This window comes from Oreochromis niloticus, linkage group LG13 (genome assembly GCF_001858045.2).
Source record: "Oreochromis niloticus isolate F11D_XX linkage group LG13, O_niloticus_UMD_NMBU, whole genome shotgun sequence".
NCBI classification, from domain to species: Eukaryota; Metazoa; Chordata; class Actinopteri; order Cichliformes; family Cichlidae; genus Oreochromis; species Oreochromis niloticus.
Window position 1 is genome coordinate 27,281,039 of NC_031978.2, and position 22,067 is coordinate 27,303,105.

At 42.2% G+C, this 22,067-nt stretch overlaps 1 protein-coding gene across 2 annotated transcripts in view; it reads left to right on the top strand.

Annotated features, from left to right (window-relative positions):
* The window catches only part of inpp5a (inositol polyphosphate-5-phosphatase A), a 283,427-nt gene that overhangs the window by 118,509 nt on the left and 142,851 nt on the right, over positions 1-22,067 (top strand). For both annotated transcript variants that reach the window (XM_025897238.1, XM_025897237.1), the window contains 3 exons: positions 5,074-5,166; positions 6,018-6,092; positions 12,385-12,458. In XM_025897238.1, coding sequence (XP_025753023.1) covers positions 5,074-5,166; positions 6,018-6,092; positions 12,385-12,458 — 242 coding nt within the window. The remainder of the gene's footprint in view (positions 1-5,073; positions 5,167-6,017; positions 6,093-12,384; positions 12,459-22,067) is intronic.

The following is a 22,067-nucleotide window of genomic DNA, read 5'->3' on the forward strand; positions in this document are numbered from 1 at the left end:
GACCGTCACTAATCACCAATCACTGATTGGGCCTTCGATATTCCCTAATTGACTCGGCAACGACAAATCGCCTCGCTGTCTGTTTCCTTTAATTGATTCCTGCGGTTTAGAGCTGCTGCAGGAGCAGGTAAATTAAATGAGAGAGCAATGTTTTCAGGTGCTTAGTAAGTGTTTATACTCTATCAATAGCGCTGCTGCCGCCTATATTTTAATGCGCTACAATGATTGCTTCACGGTTGGATGTGAATTTGTTTTCTCATTAACAGGATAAATGCTGTCTCTAGATCCGAGGTGTTAAGAAGAAGTCGTGAATGGCCGTGGTGCTGCCGGCTACTCCTTCACATCACAAAGCTGCCTTTTTTTTGGGAACCGTAACAAGTGCAGCTAACAACATTCAAATGAATGGCTATTGAGCAATTTAAGCATGCACGGCTTTATTGAGAGGTTAAGAGAAGCCGGTACGTTAAACAGTCTTGCAGACATCTGCCACGGTTGGTTTCAAAGTGCTGACTAAAAGTGGCAGGGGAGGTTTCTCAGATTAAATCTCTCATTAGGTTTTCTTTGTACAGGTGGCAGTAATGTGTCAAGAGTCCGGGCCTGAGACAATGTCCTCCTCTTACTGGGACTAATATGGCTCTGGAGAGCCCAGCCTCCTTTTACTGCCACTACTTTACACAGAGACACAGTCACAATGAAGCATCTGGTGGCCTTTTCCTGTGTAGAAAGCTTTTCTGCGGCTATTGTGTCAGCAGCAAGTGTGCATGTGCGAGAGAAAGAGACAGAGAGATCACGAGGCTTAGTGCGTTTCTGCAGCTCGAGCCGACTTGTCGAAGCAACTGTCCGTTTCTCTTTAAAAACTTAACCCAAATAGATGATTTCTGAATAACTGCCCTCAGCTCCAAGCTTGGGTGGGTGGCCAAGTGCGTGCTCGTGCATCTGTGTGTGTATGCGTGAGTAAAAAGAGGGGAAAAAAACCCAGTAGTTGGAGGTCACAGGGGTCAAAGTGATGAATTTTTATAGGCCTGTTCCTTGTGTTTCAGCCCTGTCCCTTTCTCTGCGCGCTGCACTGCCTCTCAAAGACAACCATGCAGGGCAATTTGTCCTGCGGGGCCCTGCAGAATGGGCCAGCAGAGAAGTTAAATACCAGGGGTGAACACACACATACACACACACACACAAACACACAAAACATACACATACATTGAGTTTCTCTCTCACACACCCCTCCGTCCTGTTGTCCGGAATGATTTGTGGCCTGTCCATTATCCATTCCAGGGGGACAAATGCTTTTGGTGGGTTTCTGAAGGTAAAGCCAGAATGGCAGCCCTCATTGTGCCATTGTTTTTAGAGAAGTTTCCCAGATGTTATAATGCACAAGATAAATAGGGCACATTATCACTACCTCGCACGCCCTCTTACCTCTTACCAAGCTCCCTTTTTTTTTTTTTTTAGCAAGGGCGTGGCAGGTTAGAGGACCTCCTACAACGCACACACTGCCATCGGCCATCAACATCAGCTCTCACCGCTGCTCACTGAGTTCATGGAAAGGAGTGAGAGTTCTGTGTGTCTCACTTGGTGTCAGGGGAGGACACAGGCCAGGTTTACTGGGGTCAGCCGCCGACCAAGTGGGTCACACAGACTAACTTTGCTTTCATGCCGAATCCCCTTACCGCTGTATATATGTGTGTGTGTGTGTGTGTCAGTGATGAATCCACTGTGTTTGGAGACATTAAATTAGCCAGTCACAGGGAGAGCGGAGTGGATAACTCTGGCTTGTGTCCAGTCAGATGAGGTGGGGAGGGGTCACAGCTGATTTACTGGCTCTCCTGTGTAATAGCTGGCAGGAAAGCAGGAGGCCGAATTTGTTGTCGGCTACTTTGGATGCCCCCTTCTCCCCTCGTTCGTGCAGATGTCGCAATCGCGCGCGCAGGATGAGCGTGATGAACGGCGGCGAGTGGAATAAAAGCGATCGGAGTGCCGAGCAATTCGCGCTGAACCTGCCACCCCGGCTGGCACACCTTAACTCAGCTGGCAGCTCGGCTTTGCGTGGCAGCGAGAAAATAATGGTGCATTCTGACAATGCCAGTGCTCCCGCTGACACAGAGGGGAGCCCCCGTCCCCTGCCTCTAGTAATGAAGAATGAATACTTAGCTCATTGTCCACTCATCCTCTTGTCTCTTTCTGCGCATGCTCTCATACTTTCTTTAATGATCACTGGGCTTCTGTGGGGGGGGGGGCTTAAATACATGGCTTAAATATGAAATCAATTTTCCAGCACTGCCTTTCATCTATAATGTTAAAAAAATCAAGAGTTACTTTTATTGTATTTAATCTCTGAAATCTTGTTTGTCTTTTAAACCTGAGCGGTGTGATTTTCATTGAATGCTCCCTTCTGTTTGTGCTTCCCATTAGCCTTTTTCCTCTTCTAAATGTTGACTTGTGAGACAAACCTGTGCGCATTGTTAAGACTGCTATGCTGCCCTGAGAGGGTTTCTTAGTGTTTAAGCTGGGCATGGTTGATCATGTCCATCTGTTGGCAGCACCAAACACAGAAGGCTTGAATGTTAGTGTGTGTGTCTGTGTGTGTGTGTGCGTCTTCGGTCTTTGAAGTGGGACAGATTGCTTTAACCTCTCTTCTAAGGAGAGCAGCTGGAATAGAGAGCTCCTTTAAGCAGCCGCTTCCTCCTTCGACAGTCATGAGATTATCCTCCATTGATGCACAAAGCCAGCACCTTCCTCCGCAGCCTCTCATCCCAGCCCCCCACCCCCACCCGGCCCCTCTGGCTCTGGACAAACACACAGTGCTGACCTGTGACCCATAATGCAGAGACGCAATGCCAAGTCATTTTGCAGGATCTGTTAAAGAGGCCACAGCAGTGAAGACATCCACACTGTCCTTTGGACTACAGCGTTGTACGCTGACAGCTGTCTGTTAATATTTTCCCTTTGCCTGACTTCTTCTTCCTCCCACAGACTAATTGGCATATATCAAATGAGAAGCCAATTGCAGCCACATGAATTATGGTAATGTCATTTAGGATGGTCAGTGAGGCCGTTTCTACATTTAATGTGCTTAGGAAGCTGCAGCTTTGAAGGGAGATATCTGTTCGAAGATTCTGCCCAAGCACCTGGGCTCTGCTGGCAGTGGGAAAGACACAGCACCACACTGATATAGCCTTAAGTGACAGCATGGGGTTCTCATTTTCCCCATCTCAGTGTCTGGTGTGTGGATCTTATGACAGAGCCACTGGGATGAGCGGGCGCGTCTTAAATGAGTGGGATGTTTGACGCTGAAGATGACAGTAGGGGAGCTGTGATCAATCGAGTGCAATCAACCACCACCAACGGCAATGATTATTCAGTCGTTAAACATAGGAATGGATCGATTGTTAACATGCGCAGATGTCCAGAGCTGGGACACCTTAAGGTCCGTCTGCACCGGTTGTTATTCGTGTAAAATACCTGTTATTATTCCAACGGGCTAAATACAAAGTCTGCATCTGGACTCATTTGTTTGCTTTAAGTTAAAGTGGTTTCATTTCTTCAGGTAGCTGAAGTGTAATCATTCTGGTAAAAGACATTTTTTCCCACCAGAAAAAGCATTAGCTAATTGTCTTTTTTTCTAATTGAACCCTCCCAGCAGTGACACTCTTGGCACACACTATAGACCTACAAGAATACAAAACCTGTGGACCAGTTATCTCACTGAGAATTACATCATTCTGTTCTTCTCCTAGCCGAAACCTATATGTATCATCTTCTGTCTGTCCATATCTACATACATTTAACTGTGCCGGCAATTCAAGTATCGCTTAACGGATTATTGAAATCATTTGAACATGAATGGAGTGGCTATTTCTGTCCTTTAAATATTGATGGTTATTGTGCCAGCGAGCAGTGTAAGCTTCTGGCTTCGGTCGTAACTGTGAAGTGCCCAGGGATTTCTGCTTGACTGATTTTTGGATTTGCAAAGCAAGGCAACAGAAGGGCACCCACTTGGAAGAATTACTGGACTCCGATGTTTGTAGAAACCCAAAAACGTTAGGGTGCTTTTAATAGCCCTAATTTAAAAAATGTGAAATTCACCACATCTCACAATCTTCTTGAAGATTTCTAAGAGTTTTTGCTGATGATATCTTAAAATTATTTTTTTTTAAAAATCAGTTATGGATTATATTACAGTACTGTCACATTTAGCAGTAATCAAACACCCCCAAAAGACTTTCTTCAATTGTCTGTGCTAGCTGCGGCTACAATGACTTTTTGACAGGGAAAGTATCTCTTGCCCTTCTCACTAGCTCCTTCTTTGGCCTATTCATTGCACAAAGCTGCTTAAGCACACTTAAGCGCATTAGCATTTGGCTGCCAGGGGACCATATTGACCCTGCATTTGGAAGGCCTAAATGAGTGAAAGATGGAGCGATTTGTTAGGGCTTTAGAAAGTTGCTTTTGGGGGAGTGGGGGTAAGCATGAAGGAATGGGGCTGAGGCGGTAGAAGGGGGGCTCGAGGAGTTGTTCCACTTTCTCTCAGGGCATGGTGTTTGTTCTAATCTGGTGTGCCATTTCTTCATGGCCGAAGCAGGACTGATTTGTGACATTTCGGTCTAAAGGGCCTTTTTCTGCTCGCTATATTGGCTTGACCCGATTATCAAATCTGTGCTTTGAATTTCAATCAGGTCACTGGCTCTCTGCTGTGTGGTATGGGAACCACTGGCTAAGGGATTTCCTCATTCAACTGTCTTCAAACACAGATGGCCGAATGTTTAACTAATTGTTAAGAGAGTCCACAAAGAAGAATTTAACCATGCACACAGTCCATGGGGTCAGTACATAGACCCAGATAAAGAGAGGGGACAGTGAGGTGATAGTTTGTGGGTTGGCTCTTTAAAAGTCATTCAAATACACCAGTGTTTAACGCACGTGTTGAGGTATACTGAGAAACTAGTGTATACTGTATATGAACATGCCAGTAACTAGAAATTAAATCAGATGGTTTGAATGTTAGTAACATCAAATGTTTTTTTAAATAAACATTCCAATTAATCCTCTATGCTGTTGCTTTCTTATGTCCAGAAACTCTGCTCTGATGCCACCATGCAGACAATCAGAACCGACAACAATGAAATTCACAAGCTAGTATTTCAAGAAACTGATAATGACCGAAAGGTGAGTTCTTCTGCTTTGAAGCAACATTTCATGTGCAACATTTCATCAACGCTTACAAAAAACCCCAAAACAAAAAAACAAACACAGTCCTTTGGTAGAACTGTGTATTCACTAACCCAATGTAGGCTGGTCCAATCCTTCCACCCACAGGGGCGACACCTCCGTTTGCACAAAGTCAGATTGTATGAAACTCTGTCGATGAACTACGTAGACACTGTCCTGATGAGTTTATGGTCTCATCTTTAGTTTAAAGTTTTACTAATATGACATGATGTTCATGGTTTCATGGCAGGTTATGGTTTAGGGTGAGCCTACCTTGTGATTGTGTTTCTCACTCATCACATCCTGTTCTAAAACACCAAGTTGTTAACGGTGTCCATCATTTATATACAGTCTACCGTTGGAAGCAGGTATAAGATAAGGATTAAATGTAATCATAGCCAATACATTACAGTGTTTGCTCTTTTAAAGGTCAAGACTGTGAGACTGCTCACTGTTGGTCAGTGTGTCAAACTTCATTGCTATTATCCCACTCATATTAAGATATTAATATAGGTCTAATCCTTTTGTTAGTAAGTAAATGACAATATTCAAATACCATATTTAATGTTGAAAATTGTAGGTTTTGACCTGTGTAATGAAACTTCAAAATACTGCTTATTTTCTGCTTTGATACACCTGACCCCGAGGTGCCAAGCTCAATGTAAAGCCTCAATGAGACACGTGTAGAGATAACAGTGCTGTCTGCTGCTGCAGCTCAATGCTGTTCATTAGTTCTCTAATTACTGAGTGCAGTTCACATTAGTATTGCTATTAATCAGAGTGCAATTTCTCTCTTTCCACTGATTCAGGTTATTCTTCAAATTGAAAAGAAGCTTTTTAATTATGTCAACCAGGAAGTTTTCCGGGAAGACAATGGGACCTCAGTAAGTCACTCCTTTAACTTTTATATAATCATCTACTTTCTCACCTCTCCTCTTATTTATTATGAGTTTAATTTCCTTGATCAACTGTCATATACATTCCTTTTCCACTGTATAATGACCGCCATTGACTGACGGTGAAATCGACAAAGCAAAAGAATAAGTTCAAAATGACTCCTCATGTCTGCACAGTAGCACAGAAAGGTTCAAATAATTAGGTTGCAGCTGCTGACCTGAGTGGTGCAGATTCCCTCACATGCCTAACAAACAAACACTCTTTGTCACACTCGAGAGGCCAAATGTAGGGAATAACTTTTAAGCATAACTCAGTGCAGACGAGACGTGTTCAGTGTCTGCAGAAGAAAAACAGCAGAGAACGCACTTTCACTTTTATATGGTTGTATATTACATTAAGTAGTTCAAAGTTGGACCTTGTTAAAAAAAACATGAATGACACACACACACACAGCAGAATTGGCAGTGAAGCCGCAGAGTTTATTAACCTTGTTAAGTTAAAGTTTTGGGTAATAAATCAGCGTTATCATTTATGAATCTGCACTGGGTTTGTATCACAAGGACAGTGTGGTTTAATGTGAGCTTGTTATTACTGCTAATTCAATTGTAACATGCATTTTTAAGTGAAGTTGTATGATTTTGTACACGTCTCTTGTCACAATGAGAAATATATATATTTTAAAATCCATGTAATTACATTGATTTTCTTGGGCCATCTGGGGTCTATTCATATGCCGCTTGATAATGTTGATTTTCCTACTCTGTGTGTTTATAAGTCATGTGATGTGCATCTCACTGAGCTGAAAAAAAGTGCCCACTTGATTTTCCATTAGCCGTGTTTGCGTGTCAATAAATTAAATGAAGCCACTGAATATTTTCAATTGTTTAGAGTGGCCTAATGCAGCCAAACAGATGGTCCAAAGTAAGCTGGCATATTTTGGAATTGGAATTGTGGAAAAAAAGGATTTTCAGTTACTTTCCTTAACTTCCAAAATTTACTGAGTTCAGCATTATCTTTTATGTGACATTCGTTTGGCTTCAAGCAAGCTCAGTGCCTCCAAAACACGTGTCCTCCCTTTTTTTCTTCCTTTTACTACTGCTTTTCTTCTTTTGTCTTTGAGATAAAGTTTATCATGTTAAGGACTTATTTTAAGCTACATGATGTTCCCCACAAATTAAGCGATATTAATTATTCATACATGACTGTGTTTTTACTGTAAATGCATATTAAAATCCAGAAACTAGAAAATAAACATTCTGGGTTATAAAGTAAAGGTGAGATTTAGAAGACTGCGAGTCTTCAGTAAGGAAAGTCGATGTGGATGTCTGCTTGCATGCTGTCCAGTAAAGCATGATTGAATCCGACCAGCAGAAATGTCCCCTAACAGTGAAACAGTAGCTGTGAGGAGGCTGAGGTACCCCACCCTCCCTTCACCTTCATTTCCTTCTCCCTTCCTCCCTCTCTCCCTCTCTCTCTCTGCCTCCTCACCAAGCCAGACAAGATGGATGACATAATGGGGGCATCAGAGATAATCTGATGGTCATGGTCTAGTTAAACACACCGTGTTATGATCCTTATAAAACAAACTACCTTTCCAAAAGGATAAATGTCCCTCCTTACACTCCTCCACTGGGGAAGGGGGGGAAAGAAAAAAAAAATCCATTGCATCCTTCATCAACTGCAAGACTTGTACCAGCTTGACAGAAATTTAATTCGAGGCAGCTCTTGAAAATAATTATTGTATTTTGAGAGGAGTAATCATTGGCCGGGACATGATTGAATGTGTCCATGCCTATTGACTTTTGCTATGATTAATAGGTTTGTTTAGTCGATATTCCCATCGAAATTGTATAATTAATTATCCCCGGCGCTGTCACGGCAGGACGATGGAGAGCCCTGATGAGTATTTGGGAAGATTAAATTTTCTGGGCGCTCATGGCGTCAAGGGGCACCATGGGGCCTTGCTCCGGTGGAAAGATGGGAGGAGCGTGGTGCGTGTGTGTGTGTGTGTTTGTGAGGCTGTGCAAGCATCCATGGTGTGCGCGCTCGTGCATGTGGAGATCAGCGCAGTTTCTGCCTTTCCTGGAAGACGCGCACAAACACACACAAACACACACAGGGCAAGTCTCCCTCCTCCATCCCCATTGATTTTGTTTCAGTATCTCTTTATTGTAACTTTATCAGCGTGTGTCGGCAGATTGGGGGGGGGACCAGGAGAGGAGAGGAGGGTGCGTTTGTGTACTAGCTTTAGCAAGTGATGAACCTTTCTGTCTGGCGTGCCTCTCCTTGTCATGCTGGCAGCGTAGTCTTCAGCATTACTCAAAAGCCCGGAGACGTTTTTAACATGAGAGGGACATAAAAAAAAAAAAACTAAAGAACAAACGCTGCCTCAGCCCGAAGTTCTTTCATATTTCACCTGTCAGAGCTCTTAAGTGGCAATACAGAAGCCATGCTAAATGAAATCTGACCTTTATATAAATTGATGCTACAATGAGTATTTCTTTTAATTTAACTCGCCTCTCTTCTGAACGCTTTAGGAAAGTATTGACGGCTTACTTAGGCTTATCAGAATATATGGCTCTAAGGGACAGTGCGCCCAAGCTGCCGTTGAAGTTTTTGCGTTTTTTTTTTTTTTTTTTTTTTTATCAGAATAATTGTGACGTTAAATCCAGCCTTGGTCGGCCCATCTCAGCTCCCAATCAGCCATCCCCGCCCAGCGTCACTGACGGTTTATCGGTTTTCTGCACAAAATAATGAAGATCCCATAAAAAAGCGGGGAAAATACAGCCCCTGCAATGAAAGCCAAGTGTGAGGTGTAAAAATCAAATTAAATGACCTTTCACCCCAACATTTATTGATGAGTTTTAACAGCAGCAGGTGTTGTCACAGGGGATATTTGACGATGCGTAAATCAAAGCACAATTACAGTTGGTGGATGAGCGGGCAGCATGCTGAGAGGGACACTCGGAGGCCCAAGATGCCCTTTCCCCCTCTTTGTACCCCTCTCGGCTTCCTGCCTCTTAGCTATCACCGCCAGTCTGATTTAGGAGCGTGCCGATCATCCAAGCACAGTCAGAAATTTGAGCCCATGACAAGGTAGTTTTTATCCAGACACTTCTTCATCGTTTTCCCCTCCTCAGTATTGCCCGAGTGGCATCATCTCACGCCACCTCCTCCACAACTCCCACAAGGTCATTTCTGGTTGACAAACTACTGCTGGCTTTATAATGTCACGAGGCCTTGAACTGATATAAGATGGGGGTTTTTTTTCTTCTTCTTCTGCTTCTTTTTTTAAAGCACTGACCTAAGAGAGCACCAGAGCATTCTGCTTAATTGACCTGGGATGAAATGTAGTGTGAAATTTGTGACTGCAGGGTTTTCCATTCACCTGGGTGAATTACTCAACATTCACTTAAGGCACACAAACACACACACACTACTTGAATACACACAGCCATATGTTGCTTATCCCCTGTTATTTAAACTGTCACACTCTATCAGTCTGAGCTGCTTTACCTCAAACATTATCACACCTGTGAATGCACAGATACTTCACACTATAACTCACAATACTGTCACTATATGTTTCCTGCAATAACAGCAATACACAAAACTTTCTGAAATACATCAAGATGTTTAACAGAGGAAGCAAAATAGCCTTAAAGGGAAAAAATATGGGAATTGTATGTTGTGTGCATATTTTCTTTTTTTTTCTTTTCAATAGTGTGCCTCTCAGTCACACATTCACAGTTCACATCCAAGGTCTTGAATAATCAGGCCCCGTCTTGTCTTAAAAACCTTATAGTAACGTATCATCCCAATAGAGCACTGCACTCTCAGACTGCTGACTTACTTGTTGGGTTTAGGACAGTAAGAGGGCAGAGAGAGCCTTTAACTTCCAAGTTTCTCTTCCCTGGAACCAGCTTCCAGTTTGGATTCAGGAAACAGACACCCTCACCCCTAACTGGTCATGGCAGATGACTCCCTGAGCCTGGTTCTGCAGGAGGTTTCTTCCTGCTAAAAGGGAGTTTTTCCTTCCCATAGTCGTCTGATTATTTGGGTTTTCTTTCTGTTGGGTGTTTGTCTTATAATATAAAGCACCTTGAGGTGACTGTTGTTGTTATTTGGCACTATATATATAACTATGTGGTCAATAGAGATCAGTTATAATAAATATTAGCGTCTAAACGCTAGTTTAAGGCTACGGAGTTAAACTACTCTCAACTTTGAGGGAAGACACTGAAACAAATACCAGCGGGACTGGTAAAACTGTTGATTGATACAAGATATGCTAAATTCATTGGAGGCTTATACTAACGACCCACCTTATATAACACTCATACAAAGGCTTCAAAACAGTGATTGATTATTCCAACGCTCTCTGTTACACCAGTATGAGACTGTAATGCTAAATATACATCCGTTCACTTATCTTTACAACATCTTTTTTAATCTCTCAATTAGTATTAATGCTTTCGATCAGCCTGAAGAGCCCCGTGTTGGTCAGATGTGAAAAACCAGCACTGAAAGAAGCCATCAGTGGCTGGATGGTGAGATGGTTGTGTACAGTGGAGCGTGGGGTTGCATCCCCTGCTCTGCCATCCCTCATCCACAGTGTGTGAGTCTCTCCTGTGACCCCGGCAGTGTGAGTTTGATGAATGCAGCACATCTGCCCTCCTGAACCGCTGAGACTCTGTCTGCGAGGCCCCCTCTGCCTCAAGTAATGGCCACTGTTCTACACCACTGACACGTAATCACACAAACACTGCAGAGCATCATCGTGAAGGAACACACCGACGGGCTTATTTATTTATTTTTTGTGTAAATGCGTACTCGGCGTTGATGTGAAGACAATACGTAGACGGTTATACACGCACGTATAAATATGTCAGCGCACACGGAGAACAGCAGTTACCTTCTTCTAATATCATAATGCCGACATGACACCGTCTCCACTTTGCGAGGACGTCCTTCCAAATAACAGCGATGACGTGGTGCTCACGGGTAATATTTGGATATTTGTAGCCATCAACATATTGCTGCATGTAATACACCAACGTAATGTCATTAATGTTAAGCTGTCAGACTCATACTGTTGCGGGTGATGTCTTCATCGGGCCATAATTGTAGCATGGTGTTTGAAACATGTACAATAGCCTAATTTACTACTAAACAAACACAACTCGCCTCCGTCTCCACGTCTTCCTGTTTGAAAAGAAAGGGCGGGACTTGAGAGCGGTCCTCTGGGAGGGTGTTGCTGGGAAACGTCGCTGTCAGTCTCTCAGGAAGGCAGTCATGCAGGTGCCCTAGCTACCTGTTCATCTCGCAGATAATTAATGTGTACAAGGAGCCGCTAATTGCACTTTTCACTAATGATTTATGGGTTTTGTGAAAGGGGGGAAATTGGGGGAAGTGTGTGTGTACACTCTAGTGAGTGAGTACAGCTGGGTGAGGAGACATGATTGATGAAGAGTGTGTGGATGCACTGTCAGTGTGGAAAGATATACCCCCCCCACCCCTGTAGGAAAGGGCTAGTAACACACGCACACACACACACACACACACACACACACTGGTCAGCTGCTGTCGATATCTGCCAGTATGGGGTGTGTGGACTTCATTGAATAAGGCCAAAGATGTGAGCCTCATTCTGTATATAATGTAAATCTCGCATTTGACAAAGAATTTGTCGCATTTTTAATATGATTTGAATCTGATCTGCTACCTTGTCCACATCTCCCCTCTGGCTTATTCAATTCAATTCAGTTCAGTTCAGTTTTATTTATATAGCACAGAATCACGACAGCCACCTCAAGGTGCTTTAGCTTATAAGGTAAAGAGGTAAAGTAAAAACTCCAACAATTAGATGAGTCCCAGTTCCAAGTGCTTCCAAGCAAGCACTTGGAAAAAGTGGGGAGGAAAAACTCCCTTTTAACAGGAAGAAACCCCCATACTTTCCTTCAACAGTAGTAGGGTTCCGTCATTATCAGAAATCAAATTACAGTCAATACAAAGAGATACATGATGTCTTGTCATGTGTCTGTTTGTTGGATAAAGCTGTCCATATTTTAATGAAAACAAAACTGAAGTTTAAACTTTGCTCTGGTCAGTTTTTGTGATAATATATGATAATATATCTGTGTGTATATTTTTGTGAGCAGCTTTTTGATTAATACCCCATCAGTGAGAAAATAACTGAAATGGTATATGTGCTTGATCTTTTATTGACGCCTCTCTCTTCCTCTTCTTCTTTTTTCCTTTTTCTTTTGCTTTCCACAGCTTTTAGAGTTTGATAATGAGCTGTCAGTGTTCAAAGAACGTCTGCATGAACAAGAGATCGGTTTCCCGCCAAGGTATGGAGCCATTACATGTATTACACAATGGTTTGATTGATGCATTTGTATTTAAAATACCTGAGATCTACCCTTGTAGAGCCACACAGGTTATGTGGCTCTTTATCCAGCACATTGAGTGAGTGTATGGTAAACCCTGGACGCTAACCAAAAACTGTAATTAAATGCTACTATAATTGTAACTGGGTCTAAATGACCTGTTGAGAAGTGACAATAAAACATCCCTTGGTTCGTCAGCAGCACAGAGGAAGTTATTTCGATCTAACTTCCACTTTCAGATAAATTCTTATCTCATTATCATTCAGAGCTTCTTGAAAAAATCAGGACTCAAAGAACTGGTTATAAATAAACAGACGAAGTAAAAGCTTACTAGACTGTGAAAACCTCCAAAATATCCTTTTTTTAATGTGCTAAAAATGTCTTAGAGGTTTTACCTGGTTTGTTTGAGATTTAAAAGAAAAATGATCAAAATAAAGAGGTAGCGATTTTATCCTTCAGCGTATCTGAAAAAATTCCAAACTTCACAAGCAAAAAAGAAAAGTGCTAAAAGAGCGAATCCTGAGGTTTAAGTTCTTACATTTTGATAAATGCAGCGATTATGCTGCTCGGATATGCGCCTTAAAGACTCGTTATTAATATGTAAAATTATAAGTAGCCAATCACGCGCTTATTGTCCAAAACGGTTTAATGAAAGCTGTTGGATGTGTGTTTGATTGGTATCAGTTGTTAAGTCTGATTGCGTATGCTTCCAAACTGCTCCCATGTGTCTCTGCTGGTACGTCTGTGTGTGTGTGTGTGTGTGTGTGTGTGTGTGTGTGTGTGTGTGTGTGTGTGTGTGTGTGTGTGTGTGTCGCTGTACGAACACTATGGACAGCATTGATAATTCCGTCTCACTGGGACTTGGGGGAGATTGGAGCGGGTGCTCTCCTCTCCTCTTCCTCAAACAAATGCATTTGCAATTAGCCCTTTCAGAGGAGAGGGAGGGCAAACACGCGGACGGCGCGGAAATATGTTTCGGGAGCAGCGCGTTAATGGCGCTTGACCTTTGCCGTCGGTTGTGACTCAATCAGCGCAGATAATGAAACGCTGTAATCAAACAATAATTACTTGATAAACTGCTCTGGTGGCAGGCAGAGGGCGGCTGGGGATTTTAGCGTGTGTGTGAGTGTGTGTGTGAGAGAGAGAGGTCTCGAGATACATGGAACCGTGTGTGTGTGTGTGTGTGTGTCTGTGTGCTCGTGCATACATGTGTAAAAGTGAGAGCTGGAGACTGAGTATGTGTGTCAAGGTTCTGCCAGTCCCTGTTTTTTAAATGACTCTGTGTCTTAATCAGGGACCCCATTTACATCACTTTGCATAAGTGACAGTAGGATTTATTGTCCTTTTACACTGCCTGACTTTTGCACCTATCCATATAATACTGAATCATCTCTCCACAGGGAGGAATGAATGTGCTGCTGTGAACGAATACAAATGATTTCCACATACTTGAGGTGATGATGAATCAAATATATGAAAGCCGGGAGCAGCATATGAAATTTGATTTGATCTACTCTGTGTGTGCGACAAACCACATCATTGTCAGTCATGTAATGGGTAGCAGTGGCCTAGTTAAACTTAAACAACCCCCTCCTGCAGTTTTTCTCCTTCACATCCACACACACACTCACATCTATCTATCTATATAGATAGATAGATACTGGTACCCCTCCCCCTGTCAGGTCTGCCTTGTGTTCCTTGAGCAATCAAGCCCCAACGATTGTTCTCCATCACATAGCCTGCTCCGGACCGGCCCCTCACCATCTGTGAGGTTATTACTCTTTTTAATGCAGGCCATCAGAACACAGCCTCGCCGACACACACTCATGCACGCACACGTCTCACTTTGGTTCAGATCTATAAATCAATACTAGTCACAAACATTTAATCTGCAAGTTAATTCTGTCCGCTGTCCAGCGCCGGATAAGAACTTGTCACAAAATGAGAGATGCTGTCAAGAGTGAACTAAGCGTTGGCTAACAAAAGGCCGTGATGCGCACTGTAAGTGGCACAATGTTGGTGACTGTGTGCACACGTGAATTCTTCCCCTCTGCATCGCTGTGGAGGCTTCAAGCAGTAAAATGCATATCTCTTTACCTTCAAGGAGTCATCCATCAAAGTTGGCCGTGACACGTCTAAGTACTCGGGCACCCGGGTGAGGAATTTGCCCGGGCCTCGCCACAGTTGGACCTGGAGCCAGTCGGCTGCTGTGCACCGACAGGCTGCAGGACAACTCGCACAGTCACACACAGGAACGCATGTATGCTTAGCAGTTTTCCTATCCAGTGATCTGAGAGAGAAAAGATGAGTCTATTAATCAGAAACCATTCATTTATTTAGACACAGTTTTTCCATCAGGCATAATATATGAGACTTGCAACCAGCCATTAAGCCATTATCTTTGCACTGGCTGCAGCATGGCCGGTAATGAAAATAATGTGAAGTTTTGCTATAGATTACGGTAGTTTTGATTTCATATTTGAAATGGCATAACTAAGGTAATATGCCCTAAAACATACTAAGGCACCAGTAACTTATTCATGTATTTTGATTGATTTGGGGGGAAAGCTTTTAGTACTCCTCTGATCTGATTTCTTTGCTGTTCTTTTTGCACGAGATCGATGCAAAAATTGAATCGGGAGCCCAGCTTCTGGAAGAAATGCAGTGGACGGTGAGGGAGCAGAGGGAGAATGTATTCTGCCTGTAACGTGGTTACCTAGAATGGGCTTTGAGGGAGATTTTGAGTGACATCAGACCAGCGGCACAACTCTATCAGTGGACAAATCATGAGTGATTTCAGAGCAAGAAGATGGTGTGGATGCTGGTGGATGGAAAGATGTGGAAAAGCCAGGAGTAGAAACAAAACTGGCTGCTCCTCCACATGTTTGTAAAGAAAGAGAGAGGTGCCAAAGAGGAGATATTTTGCTGTAGGTGACACCTGGATGCCAGTGATGTGTAGTTAAAGCTGCTAAAACCCTACAGGATTCTCTTCATGCGTAGAAGGCAAACATAGCATTAAAATTTAGTTAATGTCTCTCATCTTTGAGCACAGTACTTCTCTTGCTGCGATGAAACTGTTTAGCGCGGCAATTAAATTATTAAAACTTTAACTCAATTTTTTTTTAACCATCAACCTGGCAGCAGGCCCATTTTACAAGCACTCTTTAAACGAGCTTTGCGCTAGAGAGAAAATTCAAATGGTTCCTGAAAGATGAGAATTATTTCTGTAATTTGAAGTCAAAATTACCAGTTTTACCAAATTCTGATATTTAACAGGTACATTTTAACCTGATGCAGCACTTTGTACCATATTTTTATTCTTGGACTCTCCCAGAGAGGCTTTGAATGATTCACACGTCACAATAATCCTTATTTTTCTTATACTTGGTTTTAGTCCATCCTCCTCAGTAAAGTTCGGTCTCTAAGAAAACATTTGACCTTCTCTCTTTTCAAGCTATCATCCTGGCTGTCCCTTGTGGACATATGGTTTGAACCGCACGTTAGTGCCTGAAATGAACACATTAACGATATTTGCTCTTTTTGACCTTATACGGAACCAAAGAAAAGCTGCATGAAACTGGGTCACAGTAGTGAACTGACATTGCTATCGCTAGAATAATCCTGCTACCATCGCTACGAAGTAATAGCCACATTAATAAACTGAATCAATAAAAGACTAATAACCCAAGAAATATATAAAAGAACAGGCTGATCCTTTCTCACTGTCCAACTGGAACTTTGTTTAAGTGCGTGTAAAGACAGCAGGGTGAAGGTCTTTGAGGGAACATGATGGCTCCACTCTTGTGTGCTTATGTTTGTCAAGTCTAGACACTGACAGCAGCAGAGGAGTAGAGCGTGGCCTTGAGGTCAGGAAGTGATGTCTGTTAGGAGGCACAAACCTGTAAACGGTTGCGTCTGTGCTGTTTGGGAAGCACTCTGGGAGCCCTCCTGGCACTTTACCATTTATTTTCTAAAACTCCAGGGCTGAGAGCACAAGCCAAAAAAGTGACTTGCCTGCTGGGAAACTCGACAACATTCACATGGTCCTGAAAGAGGAAGGTTGGGAGGTGGTTGGAAAGCTGATGCCAGGCAGAATGGCTTTGCCCTTCAGATGAGAGAAGATTTTAGTCAAGTGACACAAATGGCTACCTGCCAGTTCTTCAATAACTGCTAATAAGAGCATGAGTGAATTGTCAGAGCAGTGGAGAATTTCTGGAGACTTGTTTTGAGCTCATAGGAAGCGCTCACACACAGATGTCTCTTCTGCATACAGTAACCGTCCTTGTTCTGTGGACAGCTCTCTTCACTCTAAACCCCTGCTCCCTGAAAGCCTGCACGAATGATCTCACCCTCTGCATGTGAATTTAATTGTGCATGCATTAGTCCTATAGCCCTTCTGTTTGCTTCATATATGAAGGAGTCTTGTTGTTCCCTGCTCTGTGAACAGCCATGCTATAGAGGAGCAGCCCCACGTGACCGCATGTGAAGAGCACCACACATGCAGTTTAGCGCCAGTGTTTGGTTAAAGCGTTGCCCCCGAGCCGCCGTAAGTGTGCTGCTCACGTTGCCCGAGCCCTGCCACAGGATCCGGGGTTACACGCTGATCTGCTGAACAGGAACATTGTTTTACAACCAGCAGCGCATCCATCATTCTAACTACTAGAGAGCCATCGCAAACGATGAGGGGCCACTGTGGCGATAATAGCCGAAGATTGTCCGCTGTCATGTATCGCTGCCTCTTGTCTGAGACGATGCCACTGAGAAGAGGCCTTTGTTAAAAACAATCTTACACAGAGAGGATTAAATGGATGCCATCTGTGTCTTCTTGTCTTCATTTAGAACAGCTAAAGGCACAACTTGTCATAGCCGAGCCCCGGCAGGCTGTGAGCCATGAGCTACTGATGGCATTTCGCTCTGTTTGTACTGCACTATGCCAATGTTGTGCCTGCGAGCCTCCCAGCTCTACAAACCGAAGCAAACATTCAGCTTTATTGATAGCGTTTGGCTGATCTTTTGAATTTCTGCGTGTGTATGTGTGTGTTGTGTTTTGCCAGGCCTCCCCTGACAACGGCAAACAAACATAGCTGTAGAGGCAGCGAGTCGTTCGAAGCCCGCAGTTTCAGACTTTTTTTAGCCAATCCCAGCTCGACAGCGGCCACTCCAGCATTCTGCAAAGCTCTTTAGTGTTCGTGACCTCAGGTCGCTGATATCATGACTCTTATCTCTGACTTCCTGCCCTACCTGTATTCTCAAATTTATATTGCCCTCATCAAATACTGAGTAAGTGAATAGTGCACTGTTGTCCTGTCACTTATTTGTCATTATGAAGAGCAATAGCTTTTTATGTGGAGAGAAGAAAATGAGACAAGGAAGTCTGGCCTGGGAACAATCACGGAGTGTCTGCTCCAGGCAAAACAGGTTGTTAAAGCTGCCTACAACCTCAATTTTACAGACAATATTTTTCTTTAAGATGATTTAAAATGATAACTAGAGCTTGGTTAATTGTCGTAATGTTTGAAAAAGATGTAACAGTTCAGCGTTGTACAAATAAAGCGTGTGTAGTAGCTTGTATAATACAGTAATGTGTGTCACTGCTGCCTCTCCCTCTGCTGGGAGAGGCTGATTGACACTGTAGGTAGGGCCAGTGTTCACCTCTCCAGCATTTACTGTTGCAAGACAAACAAGCTGACACCAGCCACAACACATGTGAGTAATGTGCCAGCAGCAAAGTCAAACATTAAACCCCAACCCAAGCGTGAATGAATGAGCTCTCGATGACTGCTAGAGGGTCTCGATATGCGACCGTTTGCACATGCATCATCTGTAAAGTGGTCAGCAACACAGGAGAGCGTGTTAACGAGCAGGGAAACTGTGTTCTCACCTCAACTTTACACAAGTGAGAGAAGATTTCTTAGAATAGGGCCTGACTGATGAATTGGCTGATATTAGCCATTTGCCGATGGGTGTTGGCATTTATAATAGCAGGTAAATGAAAATTAAAAGGTAAACCCGTTAGGAGCTGTGTAGTTTTTGTGGCATTCCTAAAGATGTCTTTAGAGCCACACACAACAACAACCAGCTGACCCGAGCAGAGTCAGGCAGAACTCGTACAATAAAACCAGATTATTTTTAAACTGCATTGTCATGTTATCTTAATAATGACTCATACACATTCATACATAACAAATGGTAATGAAATCTGTTTGAGTTTGGTGTGACTGAAAGAGATATTTCAGATTTTTAAATCACCAGATATCAGTATTGGTCTTTAGAGTCCTTTATCAGTCAAGCTATCAAAGACCTTTTCTTCCTCACTTTTTCAGTGACAGTGTTTACGTTTGATAGTGTGTATAATATAGTATGTGCGTTATATTACACAGGCCATTTGAGCTTTGACTATACTAATGATTAGAGGGTAGTTGTTAAAAACAGTGTTAGAAAAAAGTGTACTTGCAACATCAGGTCATGTAAGTTTGTTTTTTTAAATTTTATTGTTATTACATTTAATGTAAACCCACTATATACCCAAAACATGGACAGTTAGTAAGCCTTATGGCTTTTGGACGTAGAATTTAAAGATAATTAATTACTCATTTTTGTCACAATTTATTATTTTGATTAGATTTATTATTGTTTCAGTATCAAGCAAACTGTGATCATTGCATACTGAATGTGAGCTCCATAGACTGTGAATAGCACAAAATCAGTTTATCTCTGGTGCTTACAAGTAATCTGAAACTAGCAAAATAGCAGATTTGGGTCTGTTAGCATCAGTGTTCACCGGGAGTGAAGACGTGCAAGTGTGCAGCACCACTTTTGAACTTAGAGACTGTTTATTAGTTAACTGATGAAAGATGAAGTCGTTCTCTGAAGTGATGAAAATTTTGAAAAGAGTTTCAAAATATTCACAAGTGGCCGATGTTTACATGGGCAGCCAAGCCAAGTAAATCCTGTTTGTGTCAGCCATTTTATCTGACTGTCAACAGCTGACTGTACATTCGATAAAGTTTTGACCTGACTAGAGGTCCTTCATGTTTAAATTTTCCAATTTTCCATTTTATATGTTGTCTAACAGTATTAGCCCAAAGAACAGTTGGTAAAGCAGTGCCCATGTTCATTTTGAATCTTTAGTGTGCGAATGTGTGGAATCCTTAAAGTGTACCCCCCTTCCCAGTTGTTGGACTTATCAGTTTAGTTCATTAATTAGTGTAATTAGTCTTGCTGGGGCCAATAAGGGTGGGATATGAGTTGGCGGCCTCCAGCCCACACACCCTCTCGGACCGTTTACCTTCCCCGATAACTTTGTGAGCTCGCTAATCGGACACATTAATCACATCGGCCCCAGCGCGCCGTTCGACTGTTTGCCGTTGCATTAAGACTTGTTATCTCTGTTGGAGCCAGTGGAGGGTGTGGTGAAACGGAAAGGGGAACAGCCCAAAACCTGCTCACACCGGGCCAGAGAATGGCCCTTTGATGGCCACTGTGGAGTATTTTTAATGAGTTTTTCCAACGTCCGGCTGTCGTCAGAAATAACTGAATGATAGTTTTTGTTGTTGAAGTGCTCAGGGAAGTTTGCTATCAAGAGGGAGTTCATTGTTTGAAGGAGGTAAGGGGGAAAACTTGATTTTCTCTCAATCTCTTTAACACCAAAATGACCCCAAGCTTGTTAGTCAATAAAGCTATAACAGAGTCCCTGATAGGCTGATTGTTCACAGGCTGTTTAAGGCCGGCAGCCGTCCCTCATGAAGCTGCAGCATTCAGGCCACCCTGAAGTCGAGCAGCTCTCCAAGCTCTTTGAAGACTTTGCTCTTTTCCACCCTCACTTTGCCTCTTTCTGACTGATCCGTCTTTATCCCCTCTCTTCTGCCTCCCTGTCTATCTCTGTTTCACTCATCCTATTCTTCATGCTCTCTTTTATCCCTGGATCACTTCTTTAGCCCTTTGATTAGCATACCAAAACCCCTATGCATTTCCCTATGGTTTAAGGGCTATTAATGCTAATTGGAGGCTGGGAACTTCTTTAAGTAGCTCTCTGCAGGTCTGTTTGTACACCTGGTGGGGGAGCTCCGTGTGTGTGTGTGTGTGTGTGTGTGTCAGATGAGCCCACTTCACGCCCCAAGATTAACCTCCTACACAAAGACACCCAAACACACTTTTATCATTTCTAATAAACAGTCGGTCTATTGCTGGTATTCTGTTTCTGATCATGTATACAGCTGCTGGTTAAAGTAATAAATGTATCAGAGTAAAAAATATAATCAATGTTATTTCATCATTTTTCATCATGTCTATAGTGGATACTGTAATGTTAATGTGCACCTTCCTCATTTTATGATGGAAACACATGGCAAATTAATAACTGCAATATAACCGTCATGATAGAGAAACAAACCTCCCAAACATGTTTCACTGACTAATCTCCAATAAACTAATGCAATCCAATTAATGAGTAACTTTCTTAACAGCGCTCATTTTTCATGTATTTTCACTAGCCTGATGTTGGGAAACAAACTAAATATGAACAGAACAATGTAGCTATCAATAAATCAATCGAGTCAATGAACCGAGTGCTGGAAATACTATATAAAGAATTCTATAGCATATGGCAAACAGTCAGCAATAAACTATAAAAACAGTGAAACACAATCCATTAAAAACATACATGGAAAATAAAAACCAGATAGCTGATCCAGACAGTCAACAAGAGGAGGGAGTAACCTTCACATACTCGATCATTAGCATCCTCCAGCTTGATCTAAAAACTCTATATTTGGACAATTTCACTGTTTATATCAGCACAATGTGTTTTCAAGCTTTCTTTATCCTCATATCATAACTAATATTTTGATCCATTTTTTTGTGTTTAAAGAATTTCTGTCAGTTGTCATTGTTATTTAAAATGTAGTGGTCTGCAACAGCACCTCATTCAGGATGGTAATAGTGGTCGGTTGGGTCACACTTTTGATGCAGACGTAAATTGTGAAAATACATGTTAACTAAGTTTCGTACAGACACTAGAAAAATTTGCATTTCCTGCGAAAATGCAGTGTGGATGCTGTAACGCTGAAGCTGTCTGCTGAAACTAGCAGAAAAAGCTGAAAAGTTGCAGAATTTGTAAAAACTTTGCAGAAGCAAAGGAACTTTGCTAAAATGTAGTAACTTAGCAGAACTGTAATATCTTAGAGGAAACATAATACTTGGAAGAAATACAATAGCATAGCAGAACTTAGCAGAAATATTGTAACTTACCAGAAACACGACAACTTCTCAAAAATACAAGAATTTAGGAGAAATAGTATAAGATAACAGAAAGAATATATTTAGCCAAACATTCTTAAACATTACAGAAATACTATGATTTAGAAAAACAGTACAACATAGCAGAAATGCTGCGATTTAGCAGAGACACTGCAATATACTATTAATATTGAAATTTAAAAAAAAGTACTATGTTTTAGCACAAATACTGTAATTTGACAGAAATACTATCATTTGGTAGAAATACTATGTTTCAGCAGAAATACTCTGGTTTAGCACAAATATTATAACATAGCAGAAATACAATTATAT